General features: G+C 58.7%; 1 protein-coding gene across 1 annotated transcript; it reads right to left on the reverse strand.

Annotated features, from left to right (window-relative positions):
- Positions 1-3,771: 3,771 nt before the first annotated feature.
- Positions 3,772-12,956, reverse strand: RHPN1 (rhophilin Rho GTPase binding protein 1). The gene is given in 16 exon segments (XM_055545594.1): positions 3,772-3,993; positions 3,995-4,135; positions 4,470-4,631; positions 4,716-4,862; positions 5,068-5,144; positions 5,439-5,633; positions 5,860-5,964; positions 6,045-6,201; positions 6,553-6,746; positions 6,932-7,098; positions 7,190-7,314; positions 7,600-7,677; positions 8,226-8,301; positions 8,699-8,827; positions 9,846-9,961; positions 12,787-12,956. Coding segments are annotated over 16 exon segments (2,106 nt in total). The 5' UTR covers positions 12,868-12,956; the 3' UTR covers positions 3,772-3,837.
- Positions 12,957-23,398: the final 10,442 nt, after the last annotated feature.

Consider the following 23,398-nt stretch of genomic DNA (forward strand, 5'->3'; position numbering starts at 1 on the left):
GTCTGGGGCCACCACTGAGCCCCCTGCAGCCGGGCAGCAAGTTCAGCCTCTCCAGCAAAGGCTCCGGCTTGGGGTGCTGGCAACACACTGTGCCCCCCGCGTCCTGGGCTCGGGATGCCCCAGCGCTCTAGCCCTACCTCCCGGCCTCCACGACCAGCAGACCTGTAACCCCCAGCCTCCTCCACAGGGCCTTGGGGGCTGAGCTCAGGGTCGGAAGTGCTGCTTCTCCCACTTTGCGCCTCCCACACCCCACTTCCGGATCCGCGGGGCCCTGGCCCGTCCTGCCCGCCCCCGCCGGTGACCGTGAGCTTGGGTGACAGCACCTCGCAGACTGGCCCTGGATCCCTGAGTGCTGCCTCCTGTGGCTCAGCCCAGGGGCCAGTGTCCAGTGGGGTGAAGGGCACAAGCCCCCAGGTGGCCACGGTTAGCAGGGTTCTGGCTGGCGTGTAGCACTGATCTGGGCCCTGTTTTGGAGGCTCCTGGGTCAACCCTGCCTCTAGGGGGATCAGGGGCAGGTGGAAGCTGAGGCAGGAGCCCAGGGAGAGTGAACCTGGCGGGGAGAGGGAAGCCAGGAAGGGCCCCAAGCCGTTGGCCCTGCTGTGGTCCGCCGGGCCCCGCCTCTGATCCCTCCCCCTCCCCCGTTGCTGCCTCCGCCTTGGGCTCCCTTCCGTCCGCCTGCCTCTCCGCGCATTAATCTGTGCTGGCTCACTGCTGACCCAAGCGAAACGGAGTTTGCCTTTTCCCCTCTCGGCGGTTTTCTGTTGGCAAAGCAAAATGATCGCAGCGCACGCTCACCTCGACCTCCCTGCGCAGGGGAGGACCGCCCTGGAAAGTGAGACGTCCCTGCCGGGCGGGCCGAGGAGGGGGCACGGTCGCGGGCACAGCACACGCGGGAGACATCCGTCTGCTCACTGCCCAGCCCCTCCCCCAGCCCCCAGCTCTCCATGTCCTCCGTGGGCCCTCTCTGCGCTGGGCACGGGGACAGGGCAGTGTCCTGCTGCCGCTGGTGTGGAGGAGTGGTCGTGGTGCCCATCCGTGGCCCACGGCCCATCTGGGGCACAGCAACAACCGTGATGTGGCTGGACCAGAGAGTGGGGGCTAACGCTGGGCCCTGAGACGTGGCCGTGTCTGAGGAAGGCTGAGTACATCCCAGCCCAGAATCGAGGAGGCAGAGAGAACAGGTCAAATGCAGAGTGAGGCTGGTGGGGGCAGGTGGATAGGAAGAGACCGCACCCTGGACATGTCAGAGTAGAGTGGACAGTCAGGCAGGTACACGCCTCCTCACACACACACCCGCTCGTGTGTGGACCCCACAAGCCAGCCCATCAGGGTAGAGGACCCGGGGGCTCTCGGGGCACAGCCTGCACAGCCTGGACAGCCCCCAGCACACTCGGAGAAGCCAAGGGCTTCTCTCCTGGGCCGGGCCAGGCCATGCATTGACATGACCACAGGCTGCTGTCTGAGAGGCAGGCATGTGGTGATGCTCACCCTTGGGTGCCAGGCTAGTCTTTTGTTCTGAGTCCTGGCCCCAAGGGGGTGCAGTATTGCCCTTTGGGTGGGGGTCGGCCCACAGCTGACCACTGGGGGCTTTGCCAGGCCCAGAGTTGTGTCCATGACCTCATCCCTGAGGCCTCCTGGAGCCAGCCCAGGACTCCACCAGCTGCTGGTTCAGCCGTCTGGGGACACCAGGGAGGTGCCAGGGAGACCAGATGGGCCGGGCCACCCCGGGGTGCTGGGTGAAGGTGGACACAGGATGTTGGAAGGGCGCGGGCGGAGCCCCCACCTTCCTTGGGGGCATTGTCCGGTTTGTTCCCCTCGCTCAACGCCTACTTTCCCATCTGGAAAGAGACTTCCTTGCTTCCTGGAGAGGTCGATGCCCAGCCACCCCTGACCCAGGGGAGCAAAGGCCCTGGCTTGCCCGAGGGCCCGGAGCCAGGCTGCCTGGGAAGCCTGGGAGGGTGTGGGCCTTGGGACGGGCCCTCCCCACCAGCCTGGGGGAGAAGCAGGTGGTAGCTGTCTCCCGGCCCCAGCCCCTCCTGGGTCCAGGTCGGCTGCTGGAAGCGGGGACGCTGCTGAGTTCTGGACAGGACCTGCCAGTCCTGTCGTCCCTGATTAGCGTGTAATGGCTTCCTTGATGCACAGTTTTATTAATCAAATTAATACGAGCTGAGGTGACCTTGGCAGGTTCTGCTGAGAGGGGCATTCTCCTGGGAGGGGCAGGTGGTCAAGGAGGGACGCACCTGGATGTCCTGTCCGCTGGCTCGGGCAGCTGGGGGGAGCCCTGCCCTCCCACTCTGAACACTGTGCACCCTCACCCACCCTCACCCACCCTCACACACTCACCCCCGCCAATGGCCCCCACTCCCCCCCAGCCCCAGTAACGCTGATGAAGGTGGGAGAGAGCAGGGGCCAGGTCCCTAAGGGCTGCTCCTGCTTGGGGACCCCACGGAAGAGACAGGCCTGATGTGCTGAGAGGGGCTGGACCTTGGTCAGCAGGGGAGCTTCCTTCTCTCCGGGGTCTGCTGCCCGCCCTTCCCTAACCCTGCATGGCCCAGAGACCCCGCCTCCTGTAGTCTCGTGAGCGGGCTGTGGCTGCCCCCTGGTGGCCACAGGACCACCCACCCACCCCCCCCATCCCTGCGAGAACTGCAGACGGCAACCTCTCCCACCTTCCACCCCTTCCTTTGGGGCCAGGCCCTGAGCCACACCACCGTGGGGCCTGGGGCAGTGTGGCCGTCATGGTCTCTGGGGCTGTTCCCAGTATGCGTGGCTGGGGAGGCGGGGTGGTCCCTGAAGGTTACGGTCCGAGAAGCCCAGTTTGGTGCCAAAGGGGCTGGGGAGAAGTACAAAGGAGCAAGGGTGGGCTGAGGGTACCCCTCTGTGCTGGGCCTGGGAGCAAGGAGGCTGAGACGGCCCCATAGACACCCCTCAAGCCGGAGCAGCGGCCTCGGACACTCAGGCTCGACTGTGGGGCCGGGGCAGGGGGAGGAGAGCCTGGAGGGGTGGGGTGGGGGCGGAGACAAGGCAGGGCCGTAAGGAGCTTGGCTGGAGGGGACATGGGGGTAGGGCCTGGTCTGCAGTGAGGCAGGCAGCTCCGGAAAGGACTGGACTGCAGGAACCTGGCTGGGGTCAGAGGCCCTCGATGCACACGGGGTCGGAAGAGGGGACAGGAGGTACGGAAGCAGGGAGGGAGTCCCACTCTTTGCACGGAGGGACAGCAGAAGGCATGCAGTAGTTGGCCTCTGCTGGGACACCATTCGGGTGAGAGGCCATGCTGTGGACACCTGGGCTGCTTGTGGAGGGAGGGGCAGGGCAGGAGGGAAGCTGGTCCTTCTCCAGCCTATGGGGCGCCAGGTGGACCAGTGGGGGGTGCTCAGCAGGGGTCACTGCGGGCCAAAGAGAAGCTGGGCTTGGGGCCGTGGTCCTGAGGGAGGGTGTGGACAGGGGGTGGCATGCTGGGAAGAAGGGGACGGGAGAGCTCAGCCAGGGGCCTCAGGAGCCCAGCACAGGGGCAGCGGGCATCTGAGCTGGAGGGGCCGCTGCCACACATCTCCCTTCTCCCGTAACAGCTCCTTCCCCGTCCGAGAGGAGTCCATGGACACCTCCACCCAGGCAGCTGCCCTCTAGTGGGCAGTCGGGACACAGGAGGACAGGGCAGCTCACAGACAGTCTCCTGGCACGTGGGACTCAGTGCTGAGTAACTGTGGCGCTTCTCGTGCGGGCGCTGCACCTGGCCCCCGGCACTGGCTCAGACACATCTCATCGGACATCGTCTTTAATAGGCAGCTCTGGGCACTGGGTGGGGCAGCTAATTGGCTGAAGCTCCTGGGTCCTGGATCAGGAAGGTCTGCACGGGGTCCTCGCTCCCAGCCAGCTGGAGCCTGTGCTGGGGCCCTTGTGTGGGGGGAGCCGGCCCCTCACCACCACCCTGGGCAACCCAGAGGATAAGGGGGCAGCAAGCAGCTCAGGGCTGTGGGGCTGGGGACAGCCTCCTTCCAGCCTTGCCCCTGTTGGCCTTGCGGTTCCAGCCGAGGAGGGGCCTGGGCCTCGGGCTGCCTCGTGAGGGCACTGGCGTCTCCTGGCCACACTCCTTCTGGCTCCTCAGAAGCCCCCCAAGGGCTGGCCGGCGGTCCCCCTGTGTTCACCATGGAAATGGATGTGGGTCAGCTCCCCTGGCCTGGCCTGCTTGTGGCCAGCTGGTGAGTGCCAAGGGAAGAAATGGTGGGGATTCAGGGGGTGGGGGGTCCATGTGAGAATGGCCACGGAGCAGGGCCCCCATGGGTTTGCCCTGCTGGGGGGCAGCGCTCCAGAGGCAGCTTCTGCCCGGAGCAGCTGAGGGGCGGGCTGGGCCTCGTGGAGGACCGTCCCAGCACCGTCGTAGCATCCGTGGGTATTTGGGGCCTGGCCAAAGGCCAAGGCCGGGGCAGGACAAGGAGTTAGGGACACCCTCCCAAGGCCCTGGGACTCACCGAGACGGGCAGCTCGGCAGCAGGCAGCAGCGTGACCACCTGCAGGCTCACGCCCTCGTCACCCACGCCCTTCAGCTGGGCCACCACCTCCGCGTGCTTCCACCACCTGCACGGCTGCCCGTTCACCGACACGATGTAGTCACCCTCCTTCAGGCCGGCCTCCTGCAGCAGACGGGGAGAGTCCTGCAGCACCCCTCCACCTCTGGGTGGTTCCACCTTCCCTGCCCTCCGGTGAGGGGGCCTTACCGCAGCCCGGCCCCCCGGAACGACGGCAGCAATGAGAACAGGCGAGTCTCCCCGCAGCGTGAAGCCGAAGCCTCCCTCTCCTCGAGACAGGTGAACGGGCCCCACCAGCCGCCAGTGGTTCTTGGCTGAGAACACGGACAGGGGCCCCTGGGGGGGTCAGAGGTCAGAGGCCGGGCTGGGCTGCTGCACTTGGAGGAGCCCCCCGGCCTGGAGCACCCTTGCCCTCATCTCTCCATTCGGTGACAGAGACTGGTGGGTCAGCAGTGGGGCTGGGCAGGGTGGGGCCCCCCTCGAGGACCTGCCTGAGTGCCAGGAAAGAGCTGAGGAGGGGGAGGCCTGGGAGGGTGCTCACCAGCCGGTGGAAGATATCAGCTACCTTTACCCGGGAGAAGCTGGGTGTCCTGCCCTCTGGCCTCTGCTGCGTCTTAGCTGAAAGGATGAAGGTGAAGGGAGGCAGGGCTGAGTCCAAAGCTCAGGGTCCCAGGGTGGTGGCCCGAAGTGCAGCCGTGCACTCGGGCCCCTCTGGGCACCACCAGCAGGAGGAGCCTGGTGGTTCTGGCGTCTGACGCCCCTGGGGGGACGGGGCAGGCACGGAGCAGCGAGGGGCTGTCACAGCGGCTCGCTCTGAGGGCGCTCTGTGGCACATGGACCTCGCTCGCAGGGGCCTCTGCCTGGCGCCCGCGCTGGGGCCAAGACACACCCACCCCGGGGCCCGGTGCTCACGCTGGACGTCAGGGGCCTCGGTGGCCTCGTGGAAGTCGTCCTCCAGGTCGAGCTCCGAGTACTTGGCCAGAGAGCGCCGCAGTGCCCGGGCCAGCACGGCCTGCAGCAGGTCCTCCCGGCGCAGGGCCCGGCACACGGCGTGCAGCTGCAGCGCTGCCTCCTGCCCCAGGAGGGCCCGCCTCAGGTGGGCCTTGCCTGTGGGACCGAGCTGTCTCATGCTGCTGGGGCCCTCCAGGCCCCCACCCCACATGCAGCTGGAGGAGGGCAGGTCAGGGCTTCCGGGTTCATCCTGGGTCCCCCGGGAAAGAGCTGCCTCCCACGGGTGCCTGCCCTGCCCAGGAAGCCCCCCGCACTGTTGGCGCCCCATGGGGAGTGACGGCTGGAGTGGGGCGCTCATGCCGGCAGGGGCCTAGGGCCTCACCCAGCTTGCTGCGTTCCTCGCGCTCCTGGGGCAGCGCCGGGCCCCGGGCCTCAGCCGAGGCCAGGAACACCTTCTCGAGGACAGGGAGCTCCGACTCGGCCACCGCTGGAGGTCAGAGAGGGCAGTGAGCTGCCGCACAGGCACCTGGCGGCAGGGCACGCGGGCACGCGGGGCGGGGCACTCACGGGCGCCGTCACACAGGCCCAGGGCCGCGTGGTAGTGGGCCAGGGCGTGGAAGTGCTCCGCCTTCACATGCACCAGGGTGGTCCAGGGGAAGGGCACGTAGTCCCGGACGGGAGGCTGGGCCATGGTCCGATGCACCAGCCGGTACTCGGCCGCCACCTGCTGGCACACAGGAGGACAGAGGGGGCTGCCGCGAGCCCGGTGGCCTGGGCCCTGGCCTCTGCCCACCCTGGGGCCCCTCCTCCACCAAACTCCCAGTGGCCCTGCCCCACGTCGAGACGAGGTCAGGGGTCGGGGCCCCCAGTCCCTGCCCTGATTGGCATCGCCCCAGACGTGGGGACTCAGGGCCCCGGGACCCTGAACAGTGCCCCCCGCCGGGGCCCACGAGGACAGCTGGCTTCCAGAGACGCCGCAGCCGCTCCTCCTGGCCCCGGCCCGCCCCTCAGCTCAGCGGGCACCTGAGAGCCGCAGCCTGGCCAGTCCCCCGGGACAGCTGCCCCCCACCCTCACCTGGGCTGCCTCCTGGGCGAGGCGCAGCTGGGCCAGGCAGTCGTGGGCGGCCCCGGGGGCCTGCAGCAAGAGGCCCTCGAAGACACACTCCTGGGCCTGGGCGCGCATCAGCTGCTCCAGCATGGAGAGCGAGGCGGGGCTCATGTCCGGGCTGGGCGCATGCGAGAAGTTCTCCCTCAGGAGGCTGAAGGCCCCTGCGGGGGAGACGGGGCTCAGGGGGGCTGCCCAGCCTTCGCCCTAAGCCCCTCACAGAGGGCCTGTGTGTGCCGAGCCCCTCAGGCTAGGGGGCCACCACGCCCGTCCCCCCTACCCCAAATCTGGCCCTCGAGCCTGAAAGTAAGGACTGCAAAGGCACAGCTGTGAGGTCTGGCGGCCTCACCGGCAGCCCTCTGAAAGGCCTCCACGGCACGGCTGATGCCCTCGGGGCAAGAGCGGTTCTGGCGAGCCCCGATCTGGGTGTGCAGAGCGCCGATGTTGAACAGCACGCTTCCCTTCTCGAAGGCCAGGGCCCGCTGCTGGGCTGGAAGCCCTGTCAGTGAGTCGTACCTGCAGGGTTGGGTCAGGCTGGGAGGAGTTCCCACAAGAAGCTGGGGGTCTCAGGAACGACCCCGGGGCTCCTGCCCACCCCAGCCCCTACCAGTGGAAGAGCAGCCCGAGGCTCCGGGCAGGGCTGACAAAGCGTGCCTCCAGGAAGCAGAGCTGCTTGTAATAGGCCGTGAGCAGCTCCAGGCCGGCCTTGCTCCGGCCGGGGGTCCGCGTGGCCTGCCAGATGGAAGTCAGCTGGGTCCTACCGCCCCCGCCCGCCCCAGGGCACACGCGGCAGCCCCGGGATGTCACAGCTCCAGGGGGTGCCCCAGGGTCTGGGGGTGAACATAGTCACACGTGCCCTCCCGGGAGTTGCTGGGGACCACACGTGCCACTCCAGGGGCCTGCAGGGCGCTGGGGCGGGAGGCTGGGCAGGGTCCCCGGGGTGGGCACGGGCACAGAGCAGCCATTCCCAAAGGCCAGCAGTCTTCTCACGTGGGGGCTGGGGGTGCTGACACCCACCTGCCGCAGGTCCTCCAGCTCCCTGATCTCAGCCTCGTAGGAAGCTCCATCCTCCCCAAAGTGCCTGCAGATCAGCTCCTGAGGTGGCGGGGGGGAGGGTGGGCGCGGGACTTCCCTGGAGCCTCCCAGCCCGACATGGCTGAAGCCCCATAGTGAGGGGACCCCCGCCACAGATGCGGGGCCCAGGGACTCGGGGATGTCTCTACTGGAACCCCTTACCCTTATTAACTCCCACGAGCCAAGTGCTACCTGCCACCTGCCAGCGGGCTCCCGAGGCAGAGGATGAGGCACCTTCCCGCTGGCCTGGCTGCAGGGGCTTGGGAGCCCCCACAAGGTCCCCCAGAACCTGAGGGTTTTCTCAGCACAGGCTCTGACTAGAGGGGGCAGCCCCCAGCTAGCAGAACCCTCAGAGCAGGAGTCAGGGACCCGGCAGCCGTCCTGGGACCTCCAGTTTTGCCGACATCCGTCCCAGGGTGCGTTCTTCTGCAAAGCCCACCCGATCAAAATCCCCTCTGGCTGTGGAGGCCAGGTGGCTCCGGGTCAGACCCTTCTTCCCTTTGAGTCCTCACCTCAGTGAGACTGCTGACCAGGAAGCCCCTGAGAGCCAAGCCCAGGCCGCCACTTACCTTCAGGGGGGCCGCCCAGTCCAGGGGCTTGGTCTCCTTCAGCCCCAGGGGGATCATGGGGGCAGTGACGCCTTCACTAGAACCAGAAGCAACGAGTCCAGGCCCTAGGACTGGACTCCGCTGTCCTCGGTGGCCCTGGGGTCACCCACTACCACGCCTGCTACACTGGACGCACTCCCCCCGATTCTGGAATGCCATGCCACATCCCTCAGGCCCTGCCTGGATGCCGGCCCTGCACACACAGGCGCGGTGGTGGTGGTCTCCCTCACGCTGACATGCACACGCGCCTCTGGGGCCAGTCCGTGTGCCCACACACACTCACATGCACACATGCCTTTGGGGCCAGTCCGTGTCCCCCCACACGTACTCACATGCACACGCGCCTCTGGAGCCAGTCCATGTCCCCACACACACTTGCAGGCACATGCGCCTCTGGGGCCAGTCCACGTCCTTGCACACACTCACACACACACCTCTCAGGCTGGCCCGTGTCCCCGCTGCTGTCGAGCCCCGCCAGCTCCTCCTTCAGCAGCTGCAGGCTGGAGTTGACGTCGCTCAGTTCCAGGGCCACAGTCTCCCTGACGCGGGCGTTGCTGGTGGCTCTAGAGGAGGAGGCTGAGGTGAAGCCCTAGCGCTGCCAGGGGACCCATGCTCCAGGCCTTCATCGCAGCCCAAGCTCCGGAGCCCATTCCACAGTGATGTGCCAAGGGGCCCAGCCACCCTGGGGGGCAGTGGTGGGGTCCAGGGCCCACCAGATGACCCCCTCTTCTCTGAAGCTCCCTGTGGGCCATGCAGTTTCCTGTCCGTACATGTGTCATGACTCTGGCCCGAGTACATGTGCTCGGACCCAGAACTTCCAGGGTGTGAGTCCCCCCACCACCTCTCACTCCCCCAGGACATGGCTCATGCCTGTCCTCTGGAGACTGGAAGGCAACTTCCCTGGAGAGATGGGGTTGGACTCCCTCTGTGCCTGCCAGAGGAACCGGCGGGTGCCCAGGAAGGCATGGGGTGGACAGGGAGGCAGGGCTGCTAAGGAAAAGGAGGGCCTGGCGGAGCCCCGGCCTGCAGCTGGCTTTGTGCTCACTGGTGGTGGCTCGGCCAAGCAGGGCCCCCTCCCCGGGCCTCAGATCAGCACCCGGAGAACAGGTGGGTGTGAAGGTGTGAGCACACAGGCTCCAAGGTAGAGATGAATTCCTGTCTCAAGGACTCATTCTCAGGTCCTCAACCTTGGGACACCTGTCACTTGCCACAGCTCAGCCTAAAAAGTGCAGCTGCTATGTCCATCTGGGTGGGGATATCCTCTCCAGCCTAGCACAGAACCCGGCTGGCCCTGAGCTGACCCTGCCAGTGAGGGCCACTGAGGTGGGGGCCTGAGTCACCTGTGAGCGTCCCAGCTGGGCACCATGGCTACCCCAGATTCTGGTGCGAAGTCCAGCCCTGCCTCTAGGGAGCCTGAACAGGAGGCCTGGTCATGGACTCACACGTGGACCAAAAGACCAGGCACCCACCATGGCACTGCCCTGCCCTGGGTGAGCCTGCCTCACGGGGGACTCTGGGAACATGGCCCTGCTTTCCTGTGGGTCCAGCCCTGGGTGGGTGTCCTGGGCAGCTAGCGCCCACCTGTACAGGTTCTCGGCGCCTGTCCGCATCCTCAGCTCCCTGTCGATCTGCTGGTGGATCCGGGCCCTGCGGCTCTGCAGGTGGCCATGCAGCGAATCTGTCGAGAGGTCACAGCCCTGCAGAGAGGCCACAGGTCACTGGGGCCAGGCCAGTAAGGACATGGCGGGCAGGGACAGGGCTGGACTGCCCTGGGAAGACGCTGGGCCCATAGGGTGCCTCTCTGGGGCTCAGCAGCCCGGCTGGAGCCCCACCGGGAGATGGCCAATTGCTCTCAGCATCCTCCTGCACTTCTGAATTCCTTCTGTAACCCCCACGACCCGTCCCGCCCACACAAACGCCAGACTGCGCACGTTTAGGTGGAGGGGATGCCCAGCCAGCTCCTGCCAGGGCACTGATGGAGAGCAGCCTGCCTGCAGGGTGCTGGGTCTCCTCTGGGCCACACTCGCTGTGGCCGGGCTCCATCCCAGTTGGCCACTTATTGCGGCAAATGCCCAAACCACAGGCCCCAAGGTTCACTCCGCTCACAGGCAGCAGGCCAGGCCTTCTGACAGCCCCATCTGAGGTGTCTCAGTGCGGTTCTGCCCTGCACACGGGCCCCAGGCAGAAAGCCCTGTGGCAGGTTCAAAGGGTGAGAGGTTTCCTCTGTCAGGGGAGGGGCTTTCAGGGCCCCAGTGGGACTGGTGCAGCTGCGGCCATTTAGGGACCTCCCAGCCTGGTCGGTCACCAGCCTGAGAGTTGGGAAGGACTTCTCAGAATGTTCTTCCCTGGACCATGTCCTCAGGCTCAAGTGGTCTCCTGGCCCTGGAACAGAACAGGGAAGAAGACACAGTGCCTCCCAGGACCCCACCCTGAAGGCACAGACGTGCAGGGCTAATGCAGCCTCTCTGCAGTGGCCCCTGTCTTGCACAAATCTGAGGAAGTATGTCCGCACTGCCACAGAAAGAGCAGTCCCCGCCTTCTGGGGGCTATAGCTTATCCCAGCTTAGGCAGGAGGCACCCTAAAGAAGGCCTTACTCTCTTGCACAAACAAGACTCATGGCACATGGCCACCTTGGATTACGGCCCAACATTTCCTCCACATTCCAGTGTTCTCAGGAGAGATCAATCAGGGAAGACTTCCTGCAGGAGGAAGCATTCTTCTGGGACTTCCAAGTGGTCCTGAGGTAACTGGGGAGAGGGGACTTGTCCCCATTGAACAATGGGAGAGAGAGAGCAACCACCTTGGATGACTGCCTGCTGGGGGACTCTGGGCAAGTCCTCATCTGTAGACGGAAAGGGGGCTGGTGTCAAGGTGGCATCAGGCAGGAAGAAGACAAAACACGGCTCTCCTCTCTCCGCTCTGCTGGTTGAGTGTCTTCCCACTGGCCTTCACCTCTTCCCCATGGTACCTCCCATACCCACTTGGTGCAGAAGGGAATGAGAAGAGGACACGGGCAGTCTCCCTTCCAGGAGGCCTGAGAATCCGGAGCAGGGGGCATGCCACAGCCAAAGCTCTACTCCTCTCCCTCTGAAGGTCCAACTGCACAGCTCCAGCCTAAGGTTCTGAGTGAGCAGCAAGGCTGTCTGCCTGGGGAGGGGCGCTCCATGTACTGGGGAGAGGCTGCCAGCCCCGCGGGACTGTCTGTCAACACAGCTCATCGGGTGTCCAATGTCAAGTGCCCCCGGAGAGATGTGCTTGAAGGCAGGAGACCACAGTCCCCTTTGAGGCCTGCAGCCAGCAACCCTCATGGCCTCGTGACCCCAGCGTGCCCTCCAGGACGCAGGCTGGCTGCATGACTTGGTGGGAAGCGCGACTGTGGCCGAATGTGCAGTGCTGGGTGGTGCTCACCCCCATTTCCACACCGGGTGGTGAAGGGGTCTGCCAGCTCGCGCATGTGTGGAAGAACCCCCACCTGATGGAGAAGAGCAGCGAGCCTCTCCCACACCCTCCCTGCTGCAGCCCTGGCAGCACCGGTCTAATGGAGCCCCCAGAAGCCCAGGAGGAAATGGCAGGGGCAGTGGCCAGAACTGGCTAAGTGTGCAGGCAACTAGGCCAGAGCAGGTCTGGTAACAGACTGGAAGATGGTTGGTGGGGCCAGGCCTCACACCCTCCCTGGTGCAGGTGCAGCTATGCTTGGTGGTACCGGACTGAAAACTCTTGTGTATGTGGATGCCCAAGTCCTGGCATAAACACTGGGAAGCCTTTCAGTGACTCCCAGGGAATGACCAGGCTCCCAGGCTGCAAGGTGAGGCAGCCAGAGCACGTCTCCTCCTCAGACACAGACTCAAATGTCTCCACCCTCCTCCCTTGTACAGCTTTTCAGTCCTCCTGGAAATAGTCCACAGTCCACAGCCCCCGCAGGATCAGGGGTTTCAGGAGGGGGCAGAGGTGCGGGGAAGTGAGGAGGGACAAACCACCCTGCTGGGAAATCCTCCAGCCATTTCCTGTACCCGGGTGCATCAGCCACCTGTTGCTAAAAGTTCCATCAAACACAGAGCTGGGTGGCCAGGGCACAGCTGAACAGCCCTAGGAGAGAGAGAACAGCTAAGAAAGGAGGAATGACGGATGCCAGGAACAAACACGAAGGCCACGGGCTGTCACTGACCAGAGCCAGCACCTGCCAGAGAAGGGGGTCCTGGAGTGTTAGAGAAAACCACGAGCTGCACTTGCGCTCCGACCTCTTTCGGTCGACGCAGGAGGGGTCCCCCAAACGCACTAGACAGGAGCCCAGAGGCCGGGCTCTGGCTCCGCACGGGTCCCCAGTTCCTCAGCGTTAAGCCCACCTTGCCTCTGAGGGGCGTGCGATACGCGACGTTTCGCCCCGGAGTCCAGCGGCGCGCTCGGACGGGAGAAACCAGCGCCGATCCCGCAGCCCAGCGCTCGCCGGCGGCAGCGGGCAACAGGAGCGGCCGGGTCTGGGAACCCAACTCCCGGCGCCCCCCGGCCGTCGGGCACTCCCACCTTGCGGACGGTGCCGGCCGCTTGCAGCCGGGCGCTCTCCTCGCCGGCTCCCGGGCCGTCCGATCTGTCCTCGGGGACCATCGCCGCCCGCTGCTCGGGCCGCGCCCGCCTGGAGGCCGTCGCCGGCGCAGGGACCCCGGGTGCTCGGACCCGGCACTGCCCTCGCCTGGGGGTGGTGGCCCCGCCGGCAGGAGGGGCGGGGCGCAGGCCGCCGAGCGTGCGAAACTTCCCGCTGCCCAATCGGCGGCCGCGGCGACTCCGACGGACAGCAGCGCTGGTCAACCAGAGCGTGAGGGAGGTGGTTCTCGAAGCCAGGCCCTGCCCACTCGCGCCCGCGGAGCCCCCGGGGAATGCGGTCGCCCCTGGCAACCGCCGGCCGGCGGAAAAGGGAAAAACAAGGCGCAGCGCAGGGCCCAGGGGCAGCCGGGGTTCCACCCGCCGGGCGGCGGGGCCTCCTCAGGGCTAATCCGAAAACACCCGCAATGGCTTGTTAACGGTTTTCCTGGCACGAGCGCCCGTGCATCCTTTAAGGTCCGCTTTTCTGTCTCCACTCGGGGACCCAGGCTCTGGCTTGGTGGCCCCAGTGCGGTGCCGTCCATTGTCACACTTCCAGAACCCGCTTCCAGAACCTTCCTCGGGAACCCTTCTCTGGAGCCCACACTCCAGAACCCCCCTTGGCAACCTGCTTCCAGAATCATCTTACTTGCACCACTTACATCTAGAACTGACTTACTTCCTGGGACCGGCCTGCCTCCAGAACCAAACTCTCCCTAACCTGCTCTCCTTGCAGGGTTACCCCAGGCCCTTCATAATTTCTCTGGTTATGGCAGGGAGAAGGTGATGGCACCCTACTCCAGTACTCTTGCCTGGAAAATCCCGTGGATGGAGGAGCCTGGTGGGCTGCAGTCTATGGGGTTGTGAAGAGTCGGACACGACTGAGCGACTTCACTTTAACTTTTCACTTCTATGCATTGGAGAAGGAAATGGCAACCCACTCCAGTGTTCTTGCCTGGAGATTCCCAGGGACGGGGGAGCCTGGTGGGCTGCCGTCTCTGGGGTCGCACAGAGTCGGACACGACTGAAGCGACTTAGCAGCAGCAGTTATGGCAACTTTGGAACGCACTCAGATTTCATGTGGGGCTCACCTCACCGAAGAGCAGGGGCAGGAACACCAGAGCATAAGCAGTAGCCATAGCAAATCTTCATCAGGTTCTGATAAAGTTCCAGCCTTGTCCATTGTAACCATCTCCCCATGGTCCCTGCCATGCCTCGGTGCAGAGCCCTGGGCCCCTCCCCAGATGGCCCCGCCAGATGCTGTCTTTCCCCAGAGCTAAATCCGGTAAGCTAAGCTTCTTGGCCAACCCTGGCCATCTGAAACAGTAGTAACAACAAAATAAGGTAATTGTTAACTCTGAGGAAAATAAAATGTAACACGGGATATGACCTGACTTAGCTGTGTATTTCAGGTTGTCCTGGCAACTTGACCATAGGACCACCATAAGGAGTTTCTGTTAGGAGGAGGGGAGAGGGGAAGGGTGAAGAAGTGGGTGAGAGAAGCTGAAGCTTCATCCTGCTGAGGGGGAAGTCAGTAGATAAGGCCTCAGTTAGAAAGCAGAGTTCCAGATGCAGAAGCATGTGGTCCGGGACTTCCCTGGTGGTGCAGTGGATGGGAACCCGTCTGCCTATGCGGAGGACACAGGTTTGATCCCTGTTCCAGGAAGATTGCACATACCATGAAGCAACTAAGCACCACAACTACTGAAGCCCACGTGATCCAGAGCCTGTGTTCCATTACAAGAAAAGTCACTTCGAGGAGAAACACGTGTACGGCAAGGAAGAATAACCCCCACTAGCACAACATTCAGAAAACAAAGATCATGGCATCCGGTCCCATCACTTCATGGGAAATAGATGGGGAAACAGTGGAAACAGTGTCAGACTTAATTTTTTTTGGCTCCAAAATCACTGCAGATGGTGACTGCAGCCATGAAATTAAAAGACGCTTACTCCTTGGAAGGAAAGTTATGACCAACCTAGATAGCATATTCAAAAGCAGAGACATTACTTTGCCAACAAAGGTCCGTCTAGTCAAGGCTATGGTTTTTCCTGTGGTCATGTATGGATGTGAGAGTTGGACTGTGAAGAAGGCTGAGCGCCAAAGAATTGATGCTTTTGAACTGTGGTGTTGGAGAAGACTCTTGAGAGTCCCTTGGACTGCAAGGAGATCCAACCAGTCCATTCTGAAGGAGATCAGCCCTGGGATTTCTTTGGAAGGAATGATGCTAAAGCTGAAACTCCAGTACTTTGGTCACTTCATGCGAAGAGTTGACTCATTGGAAAAGACTCTGATGCTGGGAGGGATTGGGGGCAGGAGGAGAAGGGGACGACAGAGGATGAGATGGCTGGATGGCATCACTGACTCGATGGACGTGAGTCTGAGTGAACTCCGGGAGTTGGTGATGGACAGGGAGGCCTGGGGTGCTGCGATTCATGGGGTCGCAAGAGTCGGACACGACTGAGCAACTGAACTGAACTGAGCACAACTAGAGAAAGCCTGGACAAAGCAATGGAGACCCAGCATAGCCAAAAATAAATAAATAGATAAATAAAGAAATAAAAACCTCTAGTTGCAGATGCATGTTCTTCGGAACTGTGGGATTCAACACCAAATCTGCAGCTCAGAGTTACAAGCAGTCACCCCTGGGGAGGCAGTGGGGCGCCGGAGGAGGTTCCTTCTTGGTTCAGCAGGTCTTAGAGACCTGAGGCTGGTAAAACTCCAAACCTTCTATAACAAAGTAACCCCAAAACTTGTGTTTTGAAGAATGGATGTCTAGTAATTGACAACAAAAACCATCCAAAATAAAAGGAAACTATTGGAAATGAAGAGATACTTCTAAATAAGGCATGAATTAGAAGAAAGAACACAAACTGCATGTTACCTAAAAAATAACTAGAAAGTGAATAACATTATATAAAATTTATAGAACAAAAGGAAATTCTGTAACTTTACGTGACTTTATTACTATATAGGTATCATATATATGTGAAATAAGTTAACCAAATTAAAAAAATGGAGGAGGAAATAGCAAAACATTTAAAGCTGACATCAGTTACATAGCAAAGAAACTGAGTGTTTGAGGGAAAAAAGTTGATTAATCCCCAAAGGGCCCAATGGTGGGGGGGTAGATTTTTATCGGCTAGGCTCTGCCTCTGACTGCATAAGATTGGGTGCATTGCTTAGCCCTGGGGAGTGAGATGTTTATTATTTTTCCCCAGGTCACCATTCACAGGTGGGTGGTGGCAGAAGGTGCATCTGCAGGGGTGTCCACCACAGACCATGAGCCTCGCAGTGGAGGTGAGGTTACTTCCTCTGGGCTCATTTCCGGTTTCCAGGGAGGAAGAAGCATCAGGAGGAAAACAAGATGTCCCCCCAGTTCCCCCAGAATGTTGTCACATGGCCTCGTGTGGGAGGCTGCGATGCACTGTCCTTGTGTGCTGTCCCAAAATAACTGGGGTTCTGTCTGTCAGTACAACCAGGATGGGTTTGCTGCTGCTAAGTCGCTTCAGTCGTGTCCGACTCTGTGCGACCCCAGAGACGGCAGCCCACCAGGCTCCCCCGTCCCTGGGATTCTCCAGGCAAGAACACTGGAGTGGGTTGCCATTTCCTTCTCCAATGCATGAAAGTGAAAAGGGAAAGTGAAGTCGTTCAGTTGTGTCCGACTCTTCACGACCCCATGGACTGCAGCCTACCAGGCTCCTCCGTCCATGGGATTCTCCAGGCAAGAGTACTGGAGTGGGGTGCCACTGCCTTCTCCAAGGATGGGTTTGGATCCCCACAAAAGCACAAATACACCACATCAAGAAAGGAAAAGAGACCAATTACCAATGCACAGGGAGATATTACAAACCGTGAGAAAGCATTATGACGGTAAACTGGTCTGGAGAAGATGGATGATTCTGTTCCCAAATGTGAACAATCGAAGTTGACCCCAGAAAAGGGGGAAAACAAGGATAGACCAATGTTCAGTTCAGTCGCTGAGTCATGTACGACTCTTTGCGACCCCATGAATCGCAGCACGCCAGGGCTCCCTGTCCATCACCAACTCCCAGAGTCCACCCAAACCCATGTCTATCGAGTCGGTGATGCCATCCAACCATCTCATCGTCTGTCATCCCCTTCTCCTCCTGCCCTCAATCCTTCCCAGCATCAGGGTCTTTTCAAATGAGTCAGCTCTTTGCATCAGGTGGCCAAAGTATTGGAGTTTCAGCTTCAACATCAGTCCTTCCAATGAACACCCAGGACTAAGGACTGGTTGGATCTATCTCCTTGCAGTCCAAGGGACTCTCAAGAGTCTTCTCCAACACCACAGTTCAAAAGCATCAATTCTTCAGTGCTCAGCTTTCTTTGTAGTCCAACTCTCATGTCCATACGTGACCACTGGAAAAACCATAGCTTTGACTAGATGGACCTTTGTTGACAATGTAATGTCTCTGCTTTTAAATATGCTATCTAGGTTGGTCATAACTTTCCTTCCAAGGAGCAAGTGTCTTTTAATTTCATGGCTGCAGTCACCATCTGCAGTGATTTTGGAGCCCCCAAAATAAAGTCAGCCACTGTTTCCCCATCTATTTGCCATGAAGGGATGGGATCAGATGCCATGATCTTAGTTTTCTGAATGTTGAGCTTTAACTCAAATTTTTCACTCTCCACGTTCACTTTCATCAAGAGGCTTTTTAGTTCCTCTTCACTTTCTGTCATAAGGGTGGTGTCATCTGCATATCTGAGGTGATTGATATTTCTCCCGGCAATCTTGATTCCAGCTTGTGCTTCTTCCAGCCCAGCGTTTCTCATGATGTACTCTGCATATAAGTTAAATAAGCAGGGTGACAATATACAGCCTTGATGTACTCCTTTTCCTATTTGGAACTAGTCTGTTGTTCCATGTCCAGTTCTAACTGTTGCTTCCTGACCTGTATATAGGTTTCTCAAAAGGCAGGTCAGGTGGTCTGGTATGCCCATCTCTTTCAGAATGCTTCTGTTAAGTCCCTACCATTTCTGTCCTTTATTGAGCCCATCTTTGCATGAAATGTTCCCTTGGTATCTCTAATTTTCTTGAAGAGATCTCTAGTCCTTCCCATTCTGTTGTTTTCCTCTATGTCTTTGCATTGATCACTGAGGAAGGCTTTCTTATCTCTCCTTGCTATTCTTTGGAACTCTGCATTCAAATGGGTATATCTTTCCTTTTCCTTTGCTTTTTGCTTCTCTTCTTTTCACAGCTATTTGTAAGTCCTCCCCAGACAGCCATTTTGCTTTTTTGCATTTCTTTTTCTTGGGGATGGTCTTGATCCCTGTCTCCTGTACAATGTCATGAACCTCCGCCCATAGTTCATCAGGCACTCTTTCTATCAGATCTAGTCTCTTAAATCTATTTCTCACTTCCACTGTATAGTCATAAGGGATTTGATTTAGGTCATACCTGAATGGTCTAGTGGTTTTCTCCACTTTCTTCAATTTCAGTCTGAATTTGGCAATAAGGAGTTCACGATCTGAGCCATACTCAGCTCCTGGTCTTTTTGCTGACTCTATAGAGCTTCTCCTTCTTTGGCTGCAAAGAATATAATCAATCTGATTTCAGTGTCGACCATCTGGTGATGTCCATGTATAGAGTCTTCTCTTGTGTTGTTGGAAGAGGGTGTTTGCTATGACCAGTGCATTTTCTTGGCAAAACTCTATTAGCCTTTGCCCTGCTTCATTCTGTACTCCAAGGCCAAATTTGCCTGTTACTCCAGGTGTTTCTTGACTTCCTACTTTTGCATTCCAGTCCCCTATAATGAAAAGGACATCTCTTTTGGGTGTTAGTTCTAGAAGGTCTTGTAGGTCTTCATAGAACTGTTTAACTTCAGCTTCTTCAGCATTACTGGTTGGGGCATAGGCTTGAATTACTGTGATATTGAATGGTTTGCCTTGGAAACAAACAGAGATCATTCTGTCATTTTTGAGATTGCATCCAAGTACTGTATTTCGGACTCTTTTGTTGACCATGATGGCTACTCCATTTCTTCTGAGGGATTCCTGCCCGCAGTAGTAGATATAATGGTCATCTGAGTTAAATTCACCCATTCCAGTCCATTTTAGTTCGCTGATTCCTAGAATGTCGACATTCACTCTTGCCATCTCCTGTTTGACCACTGCCAATTTGCCTTGATTCATGGACCTGACATTCCAGGTTCCTATGCAATATTGTTCTTTACAGCATCGGACCTTGTTTGTATCACCAGTCCCATCCACAACTGGGTGTTGTTTTTGCTTTGGCTCCATCCCTTCATTCTTTCTGGAGTTATTTCTCCACTGATCTCCAGTGGCATAATGGGCACCAACCGACCTGGGGAGTTTATCTTTCAGTGTCCTATCTTTTTGCCTTTTCATACTGTTCAAGGGGTTCTTAAGGCAAGGATACTGAAGTGGTTTGCCATTCCCTTCTCCAGTGGACCACATTCTGTCTAGAACAAACTGCTAGAAGGGGCATTAGACTCGACAGTCCTGCAGCAAACCCATCTGAGAGCAGACCCCCCCCCCTCCGGCCCACCCCCTACTCCTCCCTTCCCGCTCCTCAGAGGATCCCGGCCTGTGGAAAACGGAGAGACATGGAACGGCTTACAAAGGTCAGAGGCTCACAGCTACCGAGAAGAGGGCAGGAAGCCCTTCATGGCTCTACCCACACAGCTGAGTGTCAGAACCTGCTGTTTTCTGCCTGCCCTGCCCCTGTTGTTACAGAATCCACCTGGGAGGGGCGGCCGGTCAGCCCCAGAAGGTGGAAACCTCCGTGCAAGAAATTTAACCAAAAAAAACCTCTATTAGGACTAATTAGATAATTTGGTAAGGTAGCTAATGTTAAGCTAACTATGTTATGGGCTGAATTTTACCCCCTTTCCAAAGTCCTGTGTTGAAGCCGTAATCCTAGAGTGATAGGATTTGGAGGTGGGGCCTGTGGGAGTGATTAGCGTTAGATGTACATCAAAGCTGTATGTCGTCACCCTGCTTATTTAACTTATATGCAGAGTACATCATGAGAAATGCTGGGCTGGATGAAGTACAAGCTGGAATCAAGATTGCCAGGAGAAATATCAGTAACCTCAGATATGCAGATGACACCACCCTTATGGTAGAAAGTGAAGAACTAAAGAGCCTCTTGATGAAAGTGAAAGAGGAGAGTGAAAAAGTTGGCTTGAGGCTCAACATTCAGAAAACTAAGATCATGGCATCTGGTCCCATCACTTCATGGCAAATAGATGGGTAAACAATGGAAACAGTGTCACTTTATTTTTTTGGGCTCCAAAATCACTGCAGATGGTGACTGCAGCCATGAAATTTTTAAAAGACACTTGGTCCTTGGAAGAAAAGCTATGACCAACCCAGACAGTATATTAAAAAGCAGAGACATTACTTTGCCAACAAAGGTTATCTAGTCAAAGCTATGGTTTTTCCAGGAGTCATGTATGGATGTGAGAGTTGGACCATAAAGAAAGCTGAGTGCCAAAGAATTGATGCTTTTGACCTGTGGTGTTGGAGAAGACTCTTGAGAGTCCCTTGGACTGCAAGGAGGTCCAACCAGTCCATCCTAAAGGAGATCAGCCCTGGGTGTTCATTGGAAGGACTAATGTTGAAGCTGAAACTCCAATACTTTGGCCACCTGATGCAATGAACTGACATTGGAAAAGACCCTGATGCTGGGAAAGATTGAAGGCAGGAGGACAAGGGGGGCGACCGTGGATGAGATGTTTGGATGGCATCACTGACTTGATGACCATGAGTTTGAGCAAGCTCCTGGAGTTGGTGATGGACAGGGAAGCCTGGTGTGCTACAGTCTACGGTGTTTCAAAGAGTCGGACGTGACTGAGCAACTGAACTGAACTGACCTGAGGGTGGGGACCCCACAATGGGATTAGTGTGTTTATAAAAAGAGAGATACCAGGGGGTTCCCTGGCGGGCCCATAGTTAGGACTCTCCACTTTTCACTGCCAAGGGCCCAGGTTTGGTTCCTGGTTGGGGAACTAAGATTCCACAAGCTGTATGGTGGGACCAAAGAAAATAAAAAGAGAGAGAGACCAGAGTTTGCTTTCTCAGCCACATGAGGACACAGTGAGAAGGTGGCCATCTGCAAACCAGGAAGAGAGTCAGTCTTTACAGGAGCTGAATTGGCTGGCTCCTCGATCTTGGACTTTGCCTCCAGAACTGTGAGAAAATGAATTTTTCTCCATGGCAGTACAAGTCCTGATGGGCTCTGGCTCACAATTTTACATGGATCGGTACTTTGCACATGCAAACCAGATGGGCTCTCAATGTGAACCATCTTTGAATTGGAAGAAAGCTGGGCTCTGTTCTGAGAGCCCATCTGGAGAGTCACCGGCTGGCCCAAGACCCAGCGGCCATGCAGCTGGAGGAGCCAGGACCCTCATGGCATCCAGCACCTTCTCCATACACATCCTGCTCCATGGGGAATGCCCAAGGGAGCCAAAAATGTACTAGGAGGAGGAGGTGGGACAGAGAAACCCAGAGAGAACAGCTGATTCTAGAAAATTCCCGTCCGGTCTGGATCGGGTTACTTTGATGAGGCACTGCAGAATTTGGGTCTGGGAGCTTTCAGTTTGTTGCTAAATGTCAGATGACTTGGTGAAAAGTTGTGGCACTTTCATTGACTTTCTCCCTGGTCCCAAGTCTCAATTAGGACGGTGCTGACACTGTTTATTTACATTTGCATTTTTTTCAGAATGAGGGGCAGAGGAGTCAGGCTCTGGAGGCCCAGGATTGGCAAAGAATTCCATTACTCACATACTTGCTCACTGTTGTGGCATGCTAAGATTTTGGAGTTTTGGTGTGTGCCTCTACTTAGAGGGAACGCAACATAAATTGAAGAATAAATAACCGTAAAGCCCGAAGGGAGCATGATATACTGCTGTGTGCAAGCCACTTGTCTGTGACAAATGGCATACCAGGCACCGCAGGACCACAGGAAGCCTTAATCAATGGTGGTAATAGCCACCGATGCATCACTGTGAGGGCGTCACCGAGGGACTGACGCTGGAGAAGAATCAACGGGATGTGAAAAAGGAATTGTTTGTAAATACAATCAACAATTTTGTGTTCCTGAGAAAGCCATTCATCATTGGGAAACCACCTTTAGTAAAAGATGCACCCGGCTTCCCAGTGAGGCGGGGCCATCAATCCTTCCCAAGTCCCGGGGCCAGCTCAGGGCTGTCAAAGGCTCAGGGAACAGACACACGTATTTATTCTTATTTGAAGGCAAATTGAGAGTCATTTTTTGGGGGGAAGTGAGCAGAGGGCACCTATAAAAGCCTCTTGGGAGCAGAGAGAGCTCCTGAAAAGTCTTCTTCTTTGGGGCACCTGGCCCGGGTCCCCGAGTGCCCAGCATGCTCTCCTTGGCCACGTCTGCGCTCTCTCCCTCCAGGACACGTGGTGCATGTGGGGTGGTAAGGAGAGGTCTCTTTGAGCAAGGAAGGTGCTTCTGGGGGAATAGTTCTTTACGCGGATGAGGTCTAAGGAAGGTCCTTGTAGTCTGGAACTGTGGCCTGGCTCCACAGACATTTTCCTGGCGCCTCTGGGGAACTGGTTTCATCCTTACAACAGTGCAAGGTGAGGGCTCCAGAGCACTGCGGTTCCTGGTCTGATCCCGGGCAGACGGCTGGAGGCGCCTGCAGGTCTTTCCCCACTGAGGCCTCCCCACAGTCCTCTTGGTGGATCCTGTGGCCGAAGGACCACCTTGTGCTCTGGAGGAGTGGAGGCCAGGTTGGGGCAGGCTGCAGGCAGGGCCGCCTGTGCTGGGACAGTCATGGACAGGTGGCACGGCCATTCATGGCAGCGCCAGGGAGAGGAGGAGCGGCTGGGGCAGCAGGGCTGGGCCACAAGCCAGCCAGAGGGACGGGGCGGGAGGGGTGGGCTCCAAGGAGCGCCCATGAGCGTGGCCTTGTCCCACGCTGCCGACGGCCCACGGGACACGGCCAGGAAAGGTGGTGGAGGGCGTTGGAGACCTTGCCAGGACCTGTCAGCAGGGTGTGGGGGCAAAAAGCTGCTCCGAGAGAATCAAAAGTGAGCCAGAGGACAGGAAGTGAGCACATGTGGGGAGTTCTGCTCTGAGGGCACAGAGAACTGGTGGGACACGTGGCTGTGGGGTCCGGGGAGAGCTGAGGGGCTGGCTGGCCTTTAATGGAGGGAGCTGCAGGTATAGGAGGAAGTACAGGAGGTACAGCCGCAGGTACAGGAGGAGGCAGAGCCCGGGTCACAGGCAGGGCGCACGTGGGTGGGGGACGCAGATGCTCCCTGCCGGCTGCTGCTGCGTGTTGGTGACATAGGAAGCAAGGTCCTCGCTGAGAGGTGGGCCGGGGAGGGGTGCTGGAGGTCACAGCAGGGGAGGAGGGGGACAGCTAAGGACAGGGAGTGGGGATTCCTGGCAGGGGGGCCCCCGCTAGCGTGTGGCTGCCCGGAGGCCTGGGTTTAGCCAGGGTTTAAATGGGTGAGGGGGCAGCCAAGTGTGCTTTGCAGATGGACTGTGCCTCTGATAGACTGTGGCACCTAGGAGAAGGAAAACACCCTTCA

Source organism: Bubalus kerabau, chromosome 14 (genome assembly GCF_029407905.1).
Source record: "Bubalus kerabau isolate K-KA32 ecotype Philippines breed swamp buffalo chromosome 14, PCC_UOA_SB_1v2, whole genome shotgun sequence".
NCBI classification, from domain to species: domain Eukaryota; kingdom Metazoa; phylum Chordata; class Mammalia; order Artiodactyla; family Bovidae; genus Bubalus; species Bubalus kerabau.